The sequence below is a fragment of the Furipterus horrens genome, unplaced genomic scaffold, assembly GCF_987537825.1.
Source record: "Furipterus horrens unplaced genomic scaffold, mFurHor1.1.pri manual_scaffold_4, whole genome shotgun sequence".
Lineage (NCBI taxonomy): Eukaryota > Metazoa > Chordata > Mammalia > Chiroptera > Furipteridae > Furipterus > Furipterus horrens.
The window spans coordinates 195,833,306-195,854,745 of record NW_028327174.1 but is presented as its reverse complement, the minus strand read 5'-3'; the positions used below and the strand labels follow the sequence as shown (position 1 = coordinate 195,854,745).

General features: G+C 38.6%; 1 protein-coding gene across 4 annotated transcripts in view; it reads left to right on the top strand.

Annotated features, from left to right (window-relative positions):
* The window catches only part of DENND1A (DENN domain containing 1A), a 481,014-nt gene that overhangs the window by 139,821 nt on the left and 319,753 nt on the right, over positions 1-21,440 (top strand). For 3 of the 4 annotated variants that reach the window (XM_090274703.1, XM_090274702.1, XM_090274705.1), the window contains 2 exons: positions 5,912-5,961; positions 16,661-16,780. In XM_090274703.1, the coding sequence (XP_090130829.1) occupies positions 5,912-5,961; positions 16,661-16,780 (170 nt within the window). The remainder of the gene's footprint in view (positions 1-5,911; positions 5,962-16,660; positions 16,781-21,440) is intronic. The other variant, XM_090274704.1, reaches the window with a different exon arrangement.

Below are 21,440 nucleotides of genomic sequence, written 5' to 3'. Positions count from 1 at the left end.
TTGAATACTGTCTTCCTGAGGGCAAGTTGCTTCTTCAGTGAAACCATGTTTGCCGTTTTACTGTTGGGACCCTATCCCTTTGGTATGTGCAGACTTGTGGCCTCCTCCCCCACTTTCCCCAGCTTCTCTTTTCTTTAGATATATAGATAACATAAATGTGCAGATAATAGGATTTAAAATGTTTAAGGAAATGAACAAGGCAAAATATTTTAGAGTAATAATATTAAGTCCAAGAAATTCTATTACTGATGCCATTGAATGCTAATTGTAAAAGATTCTAACCAAATCATTTGGTCATTTTGGAAGTGTTTGAAACAAGTGTCAAGAAGTTTATTCGTGTTTAACATTGACATTATAAATATAGCTCTCTCATTTTCAACCCTTTTGTAAGGTTTAAAGTTAATAAAATGAAATCTTAGAATAAAGGATTTTACATATATTTAATTTGGGAACAACTTTGATTTAAGTAATTTTTGGAAGAAAGGAAAGGATACAGACAGATAAAGCAGCTTTGTTAAATTTTAAAAATTTTATAAAATATTTTTTCACAAGTATCTTTTTAAAAAGATATTCTTAAAAGTACTTTTAGCGGTGGCTCTTCTGCTTTCCAGCTATATACTTAATATCCTTGATAATTTAAATATAAAGTTTATATGATGCATGCTATAGAATATGATGTATTTATATTTTATCATACATTTATCTTTGTGCATATTAGGTATTATACAAATCAGCATAATTGTAATGTATGCATGACTCAAAACTAACTAAAGTTTACAGAAAGTAAACTGGGAGTAAATATTGAAATATACCAAAGAAAGGAAGCAGACTCTGTAGCATTTGAACAGTGTTGTTAGAAATTTGACCCAGCTTTTATGTTTGGGTGTTGAAAGGCCTTTTTGTAAAATCCCTTATTCAAAGCTTTTGTCACTGAAAAAAAAAAAAAGTTTGGTAGTACCTATAGAACGGATCTTGGATTTAACTTGACATTTATAGGGAAGGAGAAAAATTATATTCCTGTTTTCATATTTAGGAAATTTCTGATCAATATTCTTCAACTGGGTGCTAATTAAGCTTTTAAGAACTTCTTACCACTCTGTTTTACCCTTCTTATTCACAAGCATTAAAACCTCTGCTAGCTTTCACTTGGAGCCCATGGTTTTAACTTGAAATGGCTTAAAGTTGAAATTTAGTTAGCTTTTTGTATGTTTGGATTTTGTGTGTGTTCTGTTTTTAACTTTCAACTTGAGTTTTAAGATCATCAATCAAAGGCTTTTCTTTCAAGTCAGTTGCACTGATCTCAATTGCAGGACTTAGAGGGTCAGCATTTCCCTCATGCTATTAAAAAATGAGCATAGAAATAGAGTATTTTAGGAATTTGAGCTCCAGTGATCTTTTCTCATCGCACATCTGCATTTTGGAATGAACAAATAAATTAGATGTAGGAAACTCAGGAAATGTTCTCCCACCGTCTCCTCGCCGCTCTCTCCTTCACTTTCTTTTTGGACAAAGGTAAATTATCAACTTCTATACTAGCTTTCAGCAAGCTACAAAGAGGCCAATTTTAGCTTTACATATTTTGAAATCTACTCATTTATTCAAGCTCTTTTCTTTATTTAAATGTTTTCCTGCACACATTTTCTTTTTCCTTTTGAACTATTGAGAACATGCCTCATCTCCCAACATTCTGTAACCCCAGTGGACATTATAATCAGCCTGCGCTTTTGTCTTTCAGATGGCATTTATTTGTGGGGTGTGTATGTCTGTGTCTGTCAGTTGTTTTCATCTGCCAAATACAACTAATTTTTGTTTATGGATTTCAGTGAAGCAGTGAAAACAAAGTATTTGACATCTGAACTGATGGCTGTTGCAGGATCTCTTAAACCGTCCCTAACCTGCACCCCAAGTTCAGAGTGAATTAATTTAGCCTTCTTGTTATTGATAATCCCAGTTAACTAGACTGCATTTAGATTTTGAAGTTTTGCTTCCAGATCAGATTCTAAGATGAATAATATACATTTTTAAAGCTTTCCCAGGTTTTTAAGAGAATGGCTCAGTTTCAGCATAACACAATCTACTTTCTCCAGATTGGAGTCAATTCCCTTGAGGGGCCTGTTGACTGGGGGAGAATTCAGACTGGCTGAAATGAATCCAAAAAAACATGGAGATGAATCTTGAGTTCATTTCTGATTTTTATTTACAAGCGTTAGGTATGTTGATTTCATATTTTGGTTCATAGTCTGAGGCTTAGTTATGTCATTGTGGGCAGAGCTTTGAAGATCTTGCTGCTTTTCTACTACACTGTGCGGTCTGCTGTTTAATATATGCATCACTGAAAGGTTTATGCGACCGCCTGTCATCCACTTTCCCCCTACCCCTCTGCTCTTACTTCTTCCCACATGAGGTATCGAATATTTTGTTAGGAAGAAAAGCCCTTTTGGAAATTGCCTGTTTCATAAATTGTCTGGTGACACAAAGGGGTTGGATGCTATATTCTTGTCTCATTTATTTTGAAAACTTTGCTACTGAACTCACCTTAATCAATGAGCTCAATGTTGTCTCCAATAAGTTATGTGTTGGATATATTGATTGGGAGGGATTTTAGAAACCCGTCTGGGGTTTATAATGTCAGCAGTGTTTTGATTATGAAAAGAGTTGGAACCTGGGGACATGGAACCAGGTGGCGAATGTCCTAAAGCCAGTGGTGACATGGTGGACTGGTTCCCTCCTGGGATCTAGTTCATGCCCTGCACTTTAACTGTAGTGACTGGCTACTATAGATTCACTTTTTTTTTGCTCATTAAAATGTTAAAAAATCAAACTGTACATAAAAAGATTTGTGAAAATATAAACTTGGGATTTGATCTGGATAGCTTGGCACAATCTTTTCTACCCCCTGCCTTAGCAATGAGGTCATTTACATTTCATCAGCTGTACTGCATCTTGAAGATCCGATTTATGTTATGTGGCAGTTGTTGAGGTCGGCTGAAAGAGCTTGTGTAGGCAAGAGAAAGGGGAGAGAAAACAGGAAAATTACCATCTGCAAAGAGAGTTCCCCAGCCAAATACACAGGTTCTAGAGAAAAGGGGTTGATAACTGGTTAATGACTGTTTTCCTAGTAAAGTTAATGCTGAAAGACACTCTGCTATAAATATAATGCTCAAAATATGTTTAAATCAGGGTTTTAAAGTCTCTCTTGGAGAGTGGAACTTTTCATATTCAAGTAATTGTATTTTTCTTTGGAAAAAGAGGGTAAGGTAGTTAGATGTTTGTATATAGGGAAAACATCAGTGTTAAGAAAATTTGTTCATTTCAGCAGTTTTTACTTATAAGAAACATTGCTTGTTTTTTCCCTCCCTCTTCCTGTCCTTCCCTTCCTAAACCAAGAAGTAGATTTTTCAGTTTTGATTGAGGTTATGTGTGACTATGCCTAACACAGAGTAGATGCTCATTTTTGTTTTCTCCCCTGACAGCACACCACTGTCTTGTTTGACTTAAATTGGAATATCAAAGTCTTGTAATATCACAAATATGAAGAAACATATTGTAATGCACAAACATGTGCCCACATTTGCCTGTATTTCCTTCCTCCCTCCCCCCACCCCTGCTGCATTGCTTAATTAGACTTATCTCACTGCTTTCTTGGGTAAAAAGGAAAGCTCTTGGGAAATGGGTTATACTCAGCCTACATTGGGTATTTTAATATCTGTTCTAATATTATCTGACAGACCAGTTCACAGTTGGTTATTACTCGACATTAGAAAGTAGTTCCTATGTAGTAGTGAGTAATAAGTTGGGCATATTAGATTCCTTTGACTCTGCTGTGCAGCACAATGCTTTCTTGTATCCAGGGGGGTCTTTTCTTTCAAAACTCTTGAGGCCTTTTGGCTGCTCAGCTCCAGCATAGAGCAGAGAAGCACTTCTACACCTGTAACTTTTGAGGAACAAAAAAAATAACTCTCTTTGTAGGTGATTTTGGCAATGAGAGAGCATTAGTACTGTGTTTTAAAGAATGCTTGGTACATATACTAAAGTTAAGAAATATTTTGTGGTACTTGAAACCTGAAGCGAAAGGAAATATGCAAGGAATTCATTTTTGCATATAAATCATGTGAGTTTTGTGTATGTGGATTATAGTGTGTTTTATAATTGAAACTGCAGACATTAAAATGAATGTTTTGTATGATCTCTTTTCCAATATTTGCCTGATGATAACATTATGCACTAAGAAATGGCTCTTGTTCTGATTCTCTATTAGCATAATTGCAGCTTATTTAAATGTGAGTTTCAAACAATCTGTAAGAGATTATGAATGCCACATTTTGAATTTAGCTAATGTATCAACAATGCCTCTTAGAATATGCTGAGGTAATCTTGTCCACCTTTTTCATTTTTGTTTCCTATTCCTTTATTATTTCACAGCATGGCTTAACAGTGCTGTGATACATATGTATATAGTATCAGTCCAAGGTGATATTAAAAAAGAGGATATGCTCAACTAAAGTATGTAGGTGGAAGGTGCTCTGGCAGAGCAAGTCAGTGTGCTTTCTGCCTCACTGAGTGGGTTATTAGATTGATGTGGTTTATTTCTTAAATGAGAGAACTGTTTTTAAAAATAAATGAAGCGAGAAGCATCAATTCAATTGGCATTGATAATTCATTATTATTGGGTAGAAAACTGTTATATTTGTAAACTGATATTTAATTTATCACTTGGATTAGGATCTGCAAAGGGCAAGTTTGTTTTAATTTGAACCAGCTTCTCAATGACTGAAAAATGTGTTCTTCATTTTGTCTCAAAGTTGGGATTTTGAATAGTTAAAAAGCAAATCAAATGTGTGAAACAAATAACTTTTTTTAAAATTTATAACATTGGTCTATGAACTTAAACACCAACTGTGGGCTAAGTCTTCAGATAAATTAAGACAAGCTAAAGAAAATTCTCTGAAGGAAGTAATAATTAATCACTTGTATGTACATTTAGCTGTGTATATAGATGCTATATACATGAAATGTGTCCATTGGGAAAAGTTGCACCCCACTGTGTTTGGTGTTTCATACAGTAGCGCGCTTTTCTTAATGTAAGAACCTTCTCTTTTATGAATAAGTCTTTGAAACGTCACTCTGCTTTTTGTTCCCTTTTTGTTTACTTCCCTTGAATAATGTGCTTGGTTTCATGTACCTACATGTTTGTTAAAAGATATTTAAACTGGTGGTTTGCTTCGGATTTTCACAAATTACAAGCAGGTAAGTGTGTCTAATTATGATGACATTTAACTAAAAATTGTACATACTTAAAGTTGTTACAGTTTGGTTACAAAATAAATTTATGCCAGAAATCGCAACTTCTTTACAAAGTAAGTAAATGAAGTTTTACACTCTAAAAAATTTAGTTGACTATGTTAAGGGACAAGTATCTTGAAGTTGGCTTTCTATTCTGCTTGTGCTTTGGCCCATTGATGTTGGGAAGCAAGCGTTGTCTAATCCCGGCCCCCTCTGTTCCTAGGTAACAGGCAAAACTGGTGCCAGCAACAGCGGCCCTGCCAGGCCAAACCCATGTGGCTCGGTGTTATTCACTCTGATCCATATGGTCAGGCTGGAGATGGTCCCTGGAGGGGTGTTAACACTCAGCAACCCAGCCGCCTCCCTCCCCTCAGAGCTTTCCTGCATGGCTCCTGCTGCTTGCCCATGTGTGATTCTTGATTAATTTTTCATTTTTAATGAAGTTTGATCATGTTTATTATTTCTCATGATTGACTGCCTGGTACTCCTCCCATGTAATTGATAAAGCTCATATTTCTTTATCTGTCTCCTTTTTCTTTAGGCTAAAGTTGCTAGATTGTGTGCCATGGTTAATGTTAGATTTATTGGTCCCATTAGATGTATAAATTATCTTTCTTTCTCTCCACAGGAAGTTCTACAGACTTTGACCAAGTTTTGTTTCCCCTTCTATGTGGACAGGTAGTGTCAGATTTTCAAACTTTACCAAAAAAAAAAAGCATCAATAAACCTGCGATGGAAAATAAAAACCATGCCATTCTTAATATTCTGTCTGCTTAACCATGCTTTAAAACGCCTATGTTCCAGGGAGAGTTCCTGTATTCTCCTTTCCTGGGGATTTTATTGACACTGTCAAAAAGTTTAAAGCTTAGAGCTTTGCATTGGTTGATTTGTGAGATATAGTTTGCACAACATTAAATTTTTGATTTTGGTTATCAGACTCCAATCATGATTAAGAATGGTTGGATTTTAATCCAGTGCTATTTAATTTTTATTTAAATATGAATATATTTTACTTTAACAAATAATATTAAGTAATATTATGTGACTCCATGGCTTTACGAGTATGATATAGACTGTTTTTCCTAGACTTCAACTTAAAATTTAAATCAACATATGCCTATCTTTTTTAAAGGTGTTCTGTCTGCTACTTGAAAGATATATTGCAAATAGAGTCTTGCATTTTGCTTAGGGGGCTACAATGGTATCTCTAAAAAAAAAAAACAAAAAACAAAATCATCTACACATTTCCTTGGTATTTGCATTATGATAAACTATTTCTTGGAGAGGTATGAATGAATATTAGAACTGAAAGATAATTAAAGGAGCCTAAGAGACTTAAAAAACAGTGAGCCACTGACCAATTGCTAATTTTTAAAATAAGCTTATTTTTAAATTGCTTATTTTAAAAACAATTATAGAAGAGCTTTCCCCTTTATAAAACTATAATTTGTTAACAGCATTAATAAAATGACAAAACAATCACCTTAATCTTATTTTCAAGAAATGTCTGTTGTGTTTTTCTTTATAGTTTAAGCATTTTTTTAATCAATCACTTGTCCATTTGATTGCTGTTTTTGATTTTCTCTTAATGGGAAATTGAACTATGAGACTGTACAAACACTGCATCTTTAAAATTTTACTTTTAGTGATAGGGAGATTTTAGAAAAAGTCATTATAAGTAATAAATGTCATAATATGTTCCAAGAAAGCTATAAAATGTGCCCATCTTCAGGAAGGTTCTATCATGTGTTTTACTGTCCCCAGACACGCAGGTCTGAAGCACGTTGTTGACTTAGAGTGCATGTGGGTCACATGCTGCTTGGATCTTTTCTGCACTTTGTAGTAACTGCGTCCTGATTTATTTGGCATAAACCTAAAAATGATGTGAGATGAGAATTGGTAGCCAAAGGAGTTTTAAAAACGAGGACTAGGAAGCAAAAAGAGTACTAAAAAGCAGCTCTGGAATGTTGCCAATCACTTAGAATCACTCACTGTTTTCGCTGGTTCTAACAAGTTATTTTTTTAAGCCAGTCAACCATTATAGTATTTCCAGACTGTGGCCTTTTAAAATCCTAGTATTGCGGTTATTTTAGTAGCAGGATGTTGCTCAAAACAGAAAAGCCTTAATTTTAAGAGGGTCAGTCTTTGTAATGAGAGTCCTCTTATCTCTTCTTTATCCTATTCCTTCTAAAAATAGCAAGCAAGGTTTTGTTTAGAGACGTTCAATGCAAACTTCGCATTTATATGTATGAATTAGTGATGCATGAAATCTCCAGTCACTTATAAAATGTATTACAAATTGTGGCAAGGGCATATTTATACACATTAATAAAGTGGAAATGTTTTTAAAATGTAGTTAGATGTTTAACAAAGAAAAATAAGACTACATTTTTACATGATTTCTTGTTAGAGTGATGACCTATTTTGGATAGGTATTCCTTAGTTGACTTTGTAAACTAATATTAAAAGAAATTTGCAATGAGACTAAATGTCCCCCAATGTGTGCTGTGTGAGTGCACACACACACACACACACACCCCTTTCTCTCTCTCTCTCTCTCTCATACCACACAATACACCTCTACTTACCTACCTGTCTGGGTGATTACATTCTGATATGGAAGAAAAACAGGTCTTTAAACTGTAGTTGTAAATTTTTTTTGTCACCAATGTCCAGTGCCCTTTTTTTTGTAGCTCTTAGAAAAATATTCTTATTCTAATATGCTTCTCTTCAAAATAATCTTCTTTAACTATGATTCTCATATATTTTAAGAAAATGATTTGGGACAGAATTGTTCCTTTATGGGTACATTTTAATCCTTGCCATCCTGGCCATGTATAATGGTTCTTTCTTAATAACTTTTGCTACAAAAACCACTTTATTTTGGAGAGTATATTTTTCGTCTTCTCTTTCTCTGCTTCTAACTTTGGCATACTGTAATGCCAGAGAGAATAATAATGAAGTTTATTTACAATAAATACAGAGATTTTAATGTCACTTTTTTTATTAGTTTACGATTAACACTGTCAAAATGGCTATGCCCAGATTCTGAGGCCCACAAAGCCCCCGAGATGTGTTTGTGATGTTGTTTGACTTAGAAAATGTCAGCATGGGAGATACGTACTGCCCCAGGTGATTTTGTACAAAAAAGAAACCTTCCTAATCTTCTTGGTGTCTGTGCTTTTCTACTGTTAAGGAGCAGGAATACAACTTTCTGACATTTCTGGTCTATATCAAGATAGGATTCTCACAGTCATCAAATCATCTGTTAACATTGATATCTTGCTCTCTCGTGTCATTTTAAGATTTTTCTTTCTGAAACTAGGACTTATGAAAAATAATAATGCTGGTGGTTCTTCAAAAGAAAGTGCTCTCTCATGTATCATCTTATATTGTCTTCCTACCGTAACAGATGAGAACAAGTGCTATTTATCTTAATTAAAAAAAAAAACAAAACTAAGCTGTAGAGAAATTGTGACTTGCCCAAGATGTCCTCTTAGGCTGTAGCACAACCTGCATGTTCATCTCCCAAATGAATACATTTTTCAGTAGAACTCATTGTGGGAAGACCAGTCACCATAGATAGATAGATAGATAGATAGATAGATAGATAGATAGATAGATGTTAGTATTTGAGTTCCTAATTCTAGTCAATATGGTAGACATTTTACGTTAATACCTCATTTATTTTTCCCAGCAACTGAAGGAGATAGGTGATGTTGGTATCTCTTTTACAAAAGAGCAAAGGAAGGTTCTGAGTGTGTAGCATTATGTTGAGAGATAAAGAAATGGTATCAGACTTGGAGCTCAGCCCTCCACGTGTTTCTCAGTCTAGTTCAGAAAGTACTAGAAAGACACATTAAGCAGTATCTATCCGAAAGGATAGTGAAGTTGGGGAAGACTGAGATGGTCAGAGAAAACTTCTCATAGTGGGGGAGACTTATATTGAGTCTGCAAGGATGGCAAGAAGGGGTAAGTGGAAGGGAGAGCCTAATACCCCATATGCACTGAAGAGCAAAGCAGAAGAGAAACCATGAGTGAGCCTAGAGATTGTTCAGCCAGAGCAGATGGAGCCTGCTGGGGAGACGGTGACGTGTACTGTGATAGTTTGGGCTTTGGCTACAGGAGGCCTTGAAAATGTGTGAGAATAAGACCACAGGATTTTAAAGCTGAAATTCATCTGGTTCAAGCATCCCATCTTACAGAAGGGAAGCCAAGCTCTGTAGAGGTGAAATGACTTGCTTATGGTCATCACCGTGTAATTACAGAGTGGGGACAAAAGCAGATACTCTTGTTTTCAGTCCAGAGTTACGTCTCCCCTACACGGTATCTAAAGCTGTTGGTGAATAGGAGTAGTGAAATGATGGTGCTGAGGTACCTGTTCATTTTCAAAAACTTATTATTGATGAAAGCGGTTTCTTGGGGGGCGGTGGGGAGGGGGGAGACTTGCATAGCATTTCATGTTGTGGTGCCCCTTGCTTGCACTTGGTAGCTGGCGACCTGCTTCAGTTAGCATACTTTGAGTGACGGCAAAGCTAGTCTTCCATGTTTGTGCTCATCCTCTTTCAGAGCCCAGAAAGGTGGCTACCAGGCCATTGCCCTACATGCTATCCTGGCACACACAGTGACGCAAACATGAAATGAAGTGACATGATCTTTTCAGGGGCAGAGGTATATAGTTCGTGATTAAGGATGTAACCAAGATGTAAATGTCATTTGAATGCTATTTACAAATATATTATTTATCTTTTATGTGCCAGGCATTGAGTGTCCTATGTTCTCTTCCTGTACTAAAATTTATACATTTGCAAGGTAACCCCTATCATCGTTCCACATATGAGGGCACAGAGGCTCAAATATATCTTGCCCAGGGCCCCACTAGCAGGAAGTGGTAGAGCTGTTTTTGGAACCCACCTGTGTCTGACTTTCAGTTCCCCAGTACTTTTCTACCATGTCGTACTGCCACCACTAGATACATTATATGATAAAGTAACCAAACAGACTTTTAAAATTTATTTCAAAGGCAATATATATTTATTGTGGAAAAGGAGAAAATAAAGATAACTGAAGAAAAGGAGATCCATGCAGAAAATGAAACCACGGCACATGATTAGTGCATTAGTATACGTTTGCCCAGACCTTCCTTCTTGTTCCCATTTCTATGCAGTTATCCTGCTCTGCTTTTCAAAAGTGAATCAGTTTGGCCCACTTTTGTCCCTTCTTTTTCACCCTTGGTTTCATCCCATTGGCTAAGCTGTGTCCCATGAACATTTAATACAGTAATGTTGGAGCAATTGATTGGGCCTTAGTGGACAGAGCACAGTGGGTCGCAACCAGGAGACCTAGGTTTTAGTTTCGGATCTGCCGTTGACTTACTCTATGCTATTAGGCAAGTGACTCTCTCCCCAGGGCCTCGGTTTCTTGATGGATAAAATGAGGGAATTGGGTTACATCTCTACTGCTACTTCTGGTTCCGATACTTCTTGATTCTTCATTTCTGATTCATTGTTACTTTGTCAGGCTCATGTAGATGCCGGAATAGAGAGTCTCTCTTTTTCTTTCTTAGAATAGCAATCTGGCATGTTTCTCAAGCAGATAGGTGTTGCCCTATATCTGGCAGTATGGGATCTACTCTTGGTTCCCAGACATTTTGACCACTTGAATCTTTGGGCAGGGAATGTGAGAAACTTGAGTCTTAGGCAGAGGAAAGGTGTGCTTACAGAAAGAAATTTTGATGCTTGTGTAGCTAGAGGTTGGGAGATGTGATAGTTTGATAAAACTTAATTCCTGCCTGACACCCCATGTGCACTGGAGAAAAGGAGAGGCAGCTATTAGGGGAGGCTTTGGAGTAGATGGCTCAACAGGTCGTTGTTGGGAAGCTGTAACAGAGGAGGATAAAATGTTTATTCCATCTTGAAATTTTATAATTTCATAACAATAAGAATTATTATTTTCATTATATACCTACTATATGCTAGTTACTTTGTATACATTATTTCTAATCCCCAAAACCACTCTGCAAAGTATCATTATTCCCATTTTACAGATGAGGCTCAAAGAAGTATAAGAATTTGTTTATGCTCACATAACAAGTGAGTAGATATATAAGATTCTGAAGTCCAGACAGTACTGTTTCATCTTCTCTCTCCTTCATCATTAATCTCTGCCTCTATTGAATCATTCCCAACATCTTAAAAACAAGTTCCAGTATTCTTCTATCCTAAAGTGAATACCCACCTTTGGCTCTTCACCTCCATTCAGTTACTGCCTAATTCTCCACCGCTTGGAAGTTTTTCACACACCTTGACTTAGTCCTCAGCCCTCTTCAGTCTGTCTTCTGCTTCTCTCGCTCAGCTGGAGCTTTTCTTATCAAGGTCCTATGAAACCTCCTTATTACTCACACAGTGGGCATTTATTTTCGTCTCATCTTGATGTATCAGTGTAGGCGACCCTCCCTCCTGCTGGTTCTGCCTGGGTGTTCTTCTTTTCTATGATGATCTCTTCTCTGTCAATCCTCTAAACTGGCACTTCTGTAATTTAGTCCCGGGTCCTCTTTTGTTTCCATAAATGCTTTCCCTGAGTGACCTCATTCTTTATCATGGCATTAAAAACCACCTGTGTATAATGACTTCCAAATTTATATCTCCAATCCAAACTTTTCCTCTGATTTACTGACTACGTACTTGACACTTCTATTTCGATGTTTTACAAGTTGCTCAGACTAACATATCCCAAATGGAACTCTTGGATCTCCTCACAAACTTGTTCGTTTTCTGTCATTAAATGGTAATATGCTGCCTTTCACTCCCTCTCAGTCCACCTGTGAGCTATAACTTGGAGCTGTTCACCCATAAACATCTCCAGTCTCCCTCCATGAGATATGCCGCCATCCAGTCTCAGCTGGATTGCTGCATTAGCCTCCCGATTTTCTCTGCTTCTACTTCTTCCAAACTGTTCTCCACGTCACACGCAGACCAACATTTAACAACTGTGGACTAGACTGTTATTCTCTTGATTAAAACCACTCAGTGGCTTTCTGTTGCCTTTACAAAACACAATTCTGATTCTCTGCCATGACCGATGAGGCCCTCGGCTTGATCTGGCCCTTACTTGTCTAACAACTTCCCATCACGCCACTTTGCCCGTATGGCCTGCGCGTGCGCTGTACTGGTGCCCTGTGAGTTCCTTAAACGTGCCTAGCCCTTTCCAGCCTGAGCTCCTTTGCGCGGCTCTTTCCCTTGCTTCTGGAGTAGCTGCTCATCTCACCCTTTAGGTCAGCGCTGTCGCTGACCACGTTCCCTCAGTAGGGCCTTTCCTTCTCTCCCGTTTTCTCCTGTCCTTGTTCTTCTTCCGGTTCCATACAACGCCATGACAAGCCGCGTGCTTTATGGTTCCCTTGTTTATTACTCCCCTCTAAGTAGATAGGAAGCTCCGCAGCAGGGTGGGTGTTGCATACCCCACATTTGTTACAGTGCCCAGCGTCGGAGTTGCTCAGTTTGTAAGATGACAAACTGAAGTTGAAGTGAGGCTGGCATGGAAAATCCCATTTCTCACTGGGAGATTGGGATTGAACCTTCAGCTTAAGCAAAGTGCTGCTGGAGGGGCCTTGAAAGGCTGACGGACATTCACCTAGCCATGGCAAGCACAGCTGAGGGTGGGCTTGGCCCTGCCTCCTGGGCGTGGTTCTGCAAATACTCAAATTTGGTTTCTCTTGCTTAGTGGGAAGTCTGACGACACAACTTTCTGAACTTCCAACGTACCTGAGTTCCTTCAACTGAATTGAAAGCTTCTGGGGAAGGATTTTCATTGTGATCAGTGCAGTGAGACAGAGTGAAAGGGACTTTGAACCAGAATTGGGATTGAATTTTTGTTTTAGTCCTGATTACTTTGTAAAAAAACAAAACAAAACAAAACAAAATGAAAGCAGGGGGTGGGGGTGGGGCAAAGCCCTAGCCTCAGTTTTCCCAGCTACAAAACAAGATAATTGGATAAGTTGGCTTCTTGGGTTCCTCCCAGCCTTAACTATGATACGGAATCTGATTCCCGTTGAAAAGATATGCTTTTTGATCCTAGAGGCAAGCACAATAGCTGCAGTCTTTAAGGAAGCAGACCCTTTTCTCAAAGTCATCTTTACAGAGAAAAAGTGAATCCTCTCTCACAGGAGGAATGACGCATTCCTTGGCCATTCAGAACCCTTCCAGTTTGACTGCCCTTGCCAGACTTTTAGTTTACTGGAAGTTGTCTAAGGAAAAAATATTTTAGAGTTTAATGGTTTGGGGCTTTTAATGACTTGTACTAGGAATTTAAAAATGACTCAACTGAGAACAAGTGCCCCCTTCTAAGCTCTGGTACCCCAAAAAGAATCTTGTCATTTGAATGCAAGCATGAACAGCTCACTTGGTTGTCCGGAGGACTGCCCTGTATTGAAACGAGGCAGCAGACAGGAGAGAAAGGAAGGCAGCCTTCTGGTCTTTACTCACGGAGTTACAGGGCTGAGTCACGAGATTCTGAGCAAATGCTTGGTTTTCGTATGAATTTTAGTCTTCATTCAGATGGTAACTTAACAGCTTGCATCTCTTTTATTAATTGTTCTTACTTATGGACTTGCCTTTATACCAGATGCTTATTTCACTTGTTCCCCAAACATCCTTTGGGTTGGGTGGTAGTTTCTAATTTCATTGCTGTTCCGGGTGAAAAAACCGAGGTGCTCAGAGGTTAAGTAACTTGCTAAATTAAGGCCCAGTTAGGAAGTGATTGAGTTGGGATTTGAACCAAGTAAATGAGTAATGAATCTTTCTTTGAGCCTAGAAGTAGCTAAAAGCATTTTCAGCATTTTTAATGGTAGTGAAAAGATAATAGGGAAATTAATGATACTCAGCTCACCAACCAAGTTGTATTTGTTCATGTCTTTTTCCTAGAGATCCTGGGTGTTTTCATTCGGTCCTGTCAATATCCTTTCCTTTTAGGATGCTCCATTTTAAACACTAGAGGCGTAATCAAACCCTGAGTTAAAATAATGAACACTCATATTTTGTATGATCACATAATAATATTTCGCAAAAGCCTGACCTTATTTGTTAACTTAGAACAACCCTAACCTGTTGTTTTAAATATTTTAATAATACAGGTTTTTCTCCTTCCCCAATGAGGCCCACTTTTTTCCCCACTTTAATTATGTGAGCTAGAATCCTCTTTCTCACACATCTTCAGTTCTCAACCTTGTTAAAATTAATCATATAATCCCCCTTTAAAACATAGTATTAAATCACCATAGTAACACAGTATCCAAGCTTTATAGATAAAACATAACAGCCATAAGAGGGTAGCATTTGGTGTCCCCTTGACAGCTCTATAACTTTTATAGAAATGTGTTCCTTCTCCTGGCTTGTGGAAGGTGGAGGGATAGCATTACTTACACCTGTTTTATTACACGCTGCTTTTAAATTGCCACCTTGTTTTCGTTCACCTTCCTAGTTAAAAAAGGAGAGTGGAACACTATTTTCTTTCTGAATTATTTTCTTGTACTCTCTAACCACTTTCCAGGGGATGGGATTGTTTGTATGACCAGGGAGGGTCTGTTGATCTTTAGTGCTAGGATACCTTGAAAACCTCTTTAATTTTCTTATGCAGCTTATGTGAGAGAGTTTTAGAAAGGAAGGCTATTTATATTTGAAAACTTATTTCCTATAATATCCAAAATTCAGAAAGTCTACCTTTGGAAAAGGCCTGGTGAACCTTGATTTTTTAATTTCCACTGACAATTTATTATGTAAATTATAGGTGAGAGCATCTATTTGAATATATTATCAATTCGACTATATTTTGCAAAATGCAGTGTATAAACTACAATAAGACTTAATGAGTTCCTTTGAAAAAGTCAATGTCAAATTCTAAAACATCATGTTAGCATAAATATATGTACTATAATTTGGAATATTTGCATTTTTAAAGAGGAGTCCAAGCTAACTGGTGAACTGAATTTTAGAAGTGGATTTTAAAACATTTTATAACTCTTAAAAAAGAGGTTAGGGATTAATCTGATTAGTAATATGATTTTTAATTTATTGAAACATATTTTCTATTTTATGTTGCTTTTATGTGTGGTTTGCTGATATTTTGTGTTATGCAAGATTTTTTAGCTTTTTTTTTTTTAAAGATTTTATTTATTTATTTTTAGAGAGTAGAGAAAGGAGAGAGAAAAAAAGGGAGAGACACATCAATGCATGAGAGAAACATCAATCAGTTGCCTTTCACACGCCCCATTCGGGGACCTGGCCTGCAACCCAGGCATGTGCCCTGACTGGGAATCGAACTGGTGACCTTTTGGTTTGCAGGTCAACGCCCAACCCACTAAGCACACCAGCCAGGGCTTAGCTTTTTTTCTCTAATGTCTTTCTTTAAAACCTTGTTTCCATTTCTTAGAAAGCATCTTGCATTGTTAAGACACTTAGTATTTCTGTTCTATAAAATGTAAAATATGTTCTTCATAAATTAAGGAATTTTGAAAGATACAGGAATTTAGGAAAGTAATAGTTAACCTTGCCCTCTTTTGAATTCCAGCTCCTCCCCTTAGTGGCTCTGTGAACTTGATTCAGTCTTTCAGGTTTTTAAAAATTATATTTAAAAAAAATATTTATTGATTGGTTTTGGGGGGGAGAAACATTGATTTTGTTGTTCCACTTATTTATGCATTCATTGGTTGATTCTTGTATGTGCTCTGAAGAGGGACCAAACCTGCAGCCTTGGCATGTTGGGATGAGGCTCTAACCAACTGAGCTACCTCGCTAGGGCTCCTTTGGTTTTCTTTTCTGTACAGAGGGAACATTTAAGTTGCCGAGATAACTCTGTGACCAACACACAGCAGAAACTCAAATTCTGCTGTTGCAATCACTGTTATTTTCTGCACTAAGAGGAGTGATCAGATGAGCAAATTAATGACCAGTTAACAGCAAGCTGGCAGAAAAGGCTTTGGTGTGTGTTAGGCCTAGGTTTAAAACCCAGTGTTTTGCAGTTTACCGGTTGGCACCGTAGGCATTGCCTCTCTAGGCTATTTCCTCATCTGTACAATGAGGTTAATAGAATGCACCTTTCAGGATTTGATGGACCTACAAACAGTGCTACCTGCCTAAACTCGGGAAGTAGAAGAAGGTGTGGTAGCTGTGATGAGGCGGTCACTAGAGCATGCTGCTTGCTGCCTTTTTCTCTTTTTTTACTAGCTCCCAATCTGTTTCTGTGAAGTGTGTAAATTTTCAGTTCATTTATAAAGAGTTCCACTGAGAAAGGAAGTGTTACAGGTTCAACGACTTGTCATGATTAGACACTTTATCAGGAAACTTACTGCACATTCATTTTCCCCTTTGTTCTGTCTTTGCCGCAGCCTCGCAGTTAGCCAAGTTGGCCAGAACTTCACGTTCGTGCTCACTGACATTGACAGCAAACAGAGATTCGGGTTCTGCCGCTTATCTTCAGGAGCTAAGAGCTGCTTCTGTATCTTAAGGTAAGGGAGAAGGGCTTGGCAGTTGGCTAGTTCTGTGAAACAATGTCAACTTCTGCGTTGTTCTTCTGTAATTAAATTTTCCAGCTGTTCTTTTTATTTTCCTATCTGTTTCCCACAAGTCACTGCACTTGGGGAGAAAGACTTCACAGTGTTGTCCTTGCACTTTAAGCTCTGCAGATAATTGTATTTATTTATTTGTATCCCATTGCCGGGGTGGGAAAGCGACCGTTGCTTCTGTGGAGTATGGGGAAGCCAGAGAGCCAGTGTGGCTTCAGTTGCTCCTGCTGTTATCTGGAGCTGTCAGAAGTTAGCCTGTTAGGCTTTCCTTTGGACATTTTGTGTATGTAAGATTATTAATAAAGTATGTGTCTGTGGCTCAGGACGTCTCGCAGACACTGATTGTGTCCTCCTCAAAAGTAACACCCTTGCCCCCTTTGGGTCAATGAGTGAGGACTGTTTCCCAACTTGGCTACCTCCGGGGAGGTTTGAAAAAAGGGCTGAAACCTGTAAGACGACTTCTCTAGGTCTTCTAAAATCCTTTTCCTCCACCAGAGCCATACTTGCTTAATGCTCTGCTTCCTCCTGCCAGAGGGGTGAGGAGTGTTCTGGGGTGGGAGGGTGTGTGGAAATCGGACTTTGGAGCCTCTGGCTCTGTGGGCTCCTGCTGGGCGCCTCCTGGGGGGGAAGTAAAGGCATCCACACACTCTCCTCTCCATCTGCCTCGGTTAAGTAGGTGTCAGAGGGGCCTGCCTCCTGTCTCTCTCTGCTCATGTGGAGCAGCCCACAGGGCAGGACAGCGGGGAGGCGCCCTTGACAAAACCCTGGTCCCCAGTCTTGGGCTTCAGCCTGGGGATAAAAGGCCAGACCTTCTATGAATTCCAGAAAGAGTAGTTCTCTGGTGTATTAGTCTCTGCACTTTCTTCCTCTCCTCACCAAGAAAAAACGGCCTCCCCCGCACCCCACCCCTGTGCCCCTCAAGCACAGATACCCTCACACCAGGGGGAAGAGGGCTGACTTTTGGAGTGCCTTTGCTCAGTAACTGTCAGTCCAGACTGCTCCTTTTGTGTTTCGCTACACAAATATTATTATTGTTTTTAATCAGCAAAAATAACTCTCCTCTTCAGGGAGCATAGCGTCTGTAATAGGGGCCCTAGAGGGCAAGTGTTGGAAATGACCTTAGGAAGGAAGTACGCCCGGGATGCTTGGTGAGACGAAATGTGTGCCGCTGTTCCCAAGCGGGCCTGGGTAGCCCGGGCCCAGGGACTGCCTGCCCGGGTGTTGGACTCTGTTGGAAACGACTGTTTCCTTTCTGATTGAGTAATGTTGGTCTTGTCTTTTCTTTTTAAAGAAAATTTTCTCTTCCACTTTTACCTAATTGGCCAGGACACTGCATATTTATGTGGTCCTTTAGAGGAGATGAGGGTTTAAACCAAGGTCTTGAAGTTTTGCAGAAAGGTGTTTTTCCCTGAAAAATTTGAGTTATGGTGTTTTCCTTTCAAAGCTGGTGTGTGTGTGTTGGGGGCGGGGGGTGACTTGGAACTGACACTTTCACAATCACACAATTTCTGGGAGTGGAAAACTATTTATTTAAAAATTTAAATAAAAAAATTGCTCTCCTCTGATTCTAGTATTTGACTTTGTGTATCTGTATGGAGCATAATGGACTTCATGTCTGCAAGAGGGTTGTTGGATAGGCTTCACACTGTCATCACTTAGAATGAAAAATAGCAGCAATTGGTGTGTTTTCTATCTGTTATGCTGGCTTGGAACTATGGAAAAAAATTTGGTGGGTTAATTCATTCATTTGTTTGTCAGCTCTTAATTGGGTGCCTACTGTTAGCTAGTCCCTGCCCTTAAGGAGTTCCTAAGACTAGCTGGGGACATGGATGATCACATTGCAGTATGCTATATGTCTGTAATACATGGTGTGGTGTGTTCTCACTATTGGCATTCCAGTGCCGGAGAATACTGAAGGTGATGAAGAGTACCGTGTGAATACTGGGATATGCATTTCAAGGGTATTTTACATGGGTCGAGGTGGCAGTCTCACTTTATCTCCTCCAGCCTGTGCATGCAGAACAGGCGTACACTTTCCCTGTGCTCGGCTTGGGAATGTTGCTGGGGTGAGACATGAACGGAAGGGTCTGCTGTTACCCCTGGCTGACTGCTTGGTGACACGTTCAGTGGAGAGTGGAGAGATCTGCCGAGAGAACATGAGCACAGTTTGGGTCTGGTTTACATTATTGGCATTGTCTCTCTTGCTGCTGGGTCTCCTTGCTTTTTTTTCAGATGCTTTCCCTTTAGTTAGCCTGTGCCTTGAGGTCCAGTCACCATTCTGGTGCCCAGTGCTCTAGGTCAGGTCTGCTCATACGCCACCTCTACTCTTGCTTTCCATTTACTCTCATGAGGAGTGTAGCTCCCAGAGGTGGCGGTCTTTGCCCATGGAACTCCCACTGATCCTAGCTTCTTAGGCCCCCTCTTCTCTGATCTCTCTCTCTCCCAAGCCCACGTGCTTCCTCGGTACATATAAGCCACATGGGCTCCCTGAGCAGCCTTCTCCAGGCAGAGGTAATCATCTCCTCTGGGGGCACCCAGATGCTTTGCATACTTCAGTTATGCACTCATAAGCCTTGATCACCCTTTGTCTTTCTCCTCTTGGATAGTTAACTCTTTAGGGGTAAAGATGGCATGTTAAGCAAGTTTGTATCTCCAGCCCTTAGTGTAATGTTTGACCAAGGTAATGTGGGCATGGCTTTCAGAGATGGGGAGGTGCATTCCATTCAAATGGAAGACCAGGGCACTGAAGACTCTGAGTTAGAGTACGGGCTTTACAGGACACTAGCTGAGAGAGAAAATATGAAATATAGTTACTTGCAGAAGCATGGTTCATATTATCAAACTTATTTTATATTAACACATTGTATACAGGCATTTTGTGCCTATGTATCATGGTGGGAGCGGGAGATTTTTTGAAATATGCGCACTAATTTTGTCATTGCATAAAATCACTATAAATTGAAAGCTACTTTGAATTTTCTTTATGAAACTTTGGTTTTCTTACCTTAAAATATATTCTTTGTCATTATTATGAAAGATAAAGGCACTCATGTACAGTTTGCAAAAAATGTAGTTTTCCGTATCCTGCATACAATGTGCTAACTATGAGAAGTGAACCTTTGACTCTCACCGTGATGACCCCGGTGTTATGTGCCAGGCCTTGTGTCAGTAAAGGACTAGGTCATCAGTATTACAAAATTTAAACTTAATTTCACAATGAAAGGTTTTTACATATTCTTTATATATTCACTTGTTAGGTTCATTGTTAGCGAGCATTGTCTGTTCCTCCCACTAGACTGTAAGCTCCATGAAGGCTGGAAATTTTTATCTGTTTTGTTCACAGATTCACCCAAAGTGTATTAAAAAACTTACTTTGTAACAAATCTCATTAACATAAATACCATGGTACATAAAGTCAAATATATATTTCCTCCCATGGTTAACTAGTTTTTTCCATTAAGGTGTTTTAATTTTCCTTGAGAGTTATAATACTATTTAACTAGTTGCTGGATGGTACTTAATACTAGATTAAAAAGCACCAGCTATAAGAGCAATAGCTATGGGTAAAGTTAGTTGTTCTTCATTATAAACCAGGGAACACAAGTGTTTTAGAATTTCCAGATAGCATGGTCTACATGTAGAATGGTATAAACATTCACCTCTGAACTCTTTTAACCATAAAACAAAGTGACCTAGGATCAAATTTTTTTTTTTTGTGGTTTCTGACTTGCCTAAATGACATATATCTGTCAAGAGCATAAGAGTTCAGAGAAAGAACCATGTCGTTTGGTGGGGATGGGGCGGGGCCGTGTATTATAGGAGAGATGCTATATAATAATAATGATGATGATGATGATGTCTTTCTGTACTCTTTATAAGGGAATTTAAAAAATATTTATGTTCATAATTTTTCCTTTTGTATACAGATCTTATTGAAGCTCTTGAGAAAGTTTGAGTAGCTGTCTTTTCTTTATACTCAAATAGAATTATTCAGAAATTAGAAGACACTTTGGGAAATAACTTGTTTCTTCAAGATGGTATCTAAAATTTTTGTTTAATATTTAAAGTTTTTATTCAATTAGTAAGTATCTTAGTACTTATATATATCAGGAATGAGCAAAGCATAGCACTTGGTCTTTGGCCTTTATTTACCTCAAGGTCCCTTAAAATAGAAATAAAGGTCTAACCCTGGCTCCCTATAGGATGAGACCCTTTCAGACGTTATGTTCATCCAAGATTTTGATGAGCTGAACTTTCTGAACTTGATACGACAAACGGAAAACAATATGTACTTTTTGTCCTTTACCAAATTAAAAATTGAACATGCTTCTGGGTACACTGTTCTCAGGCCATCTCTGATTTTGATATCCATCTCTCATTTCACTTCTACCCTTATGATCTTAGGAGCCACTCAATCTTTGGGAAGGGACTCTGTAAACAATTAATTAAAATATAATGTGATAAGTGCTATTTGAAAAAAGAAAAGCTATGCAAGGATCTGCAGGGTCACAGATTAGGCGGTGCCCGTCTTTGGCTGGAGAGTCAGGGACGTGCTGCTGATGGTCTCCAGGTAAACTGGGTCTTTCGGAATCAGCGGGGACTT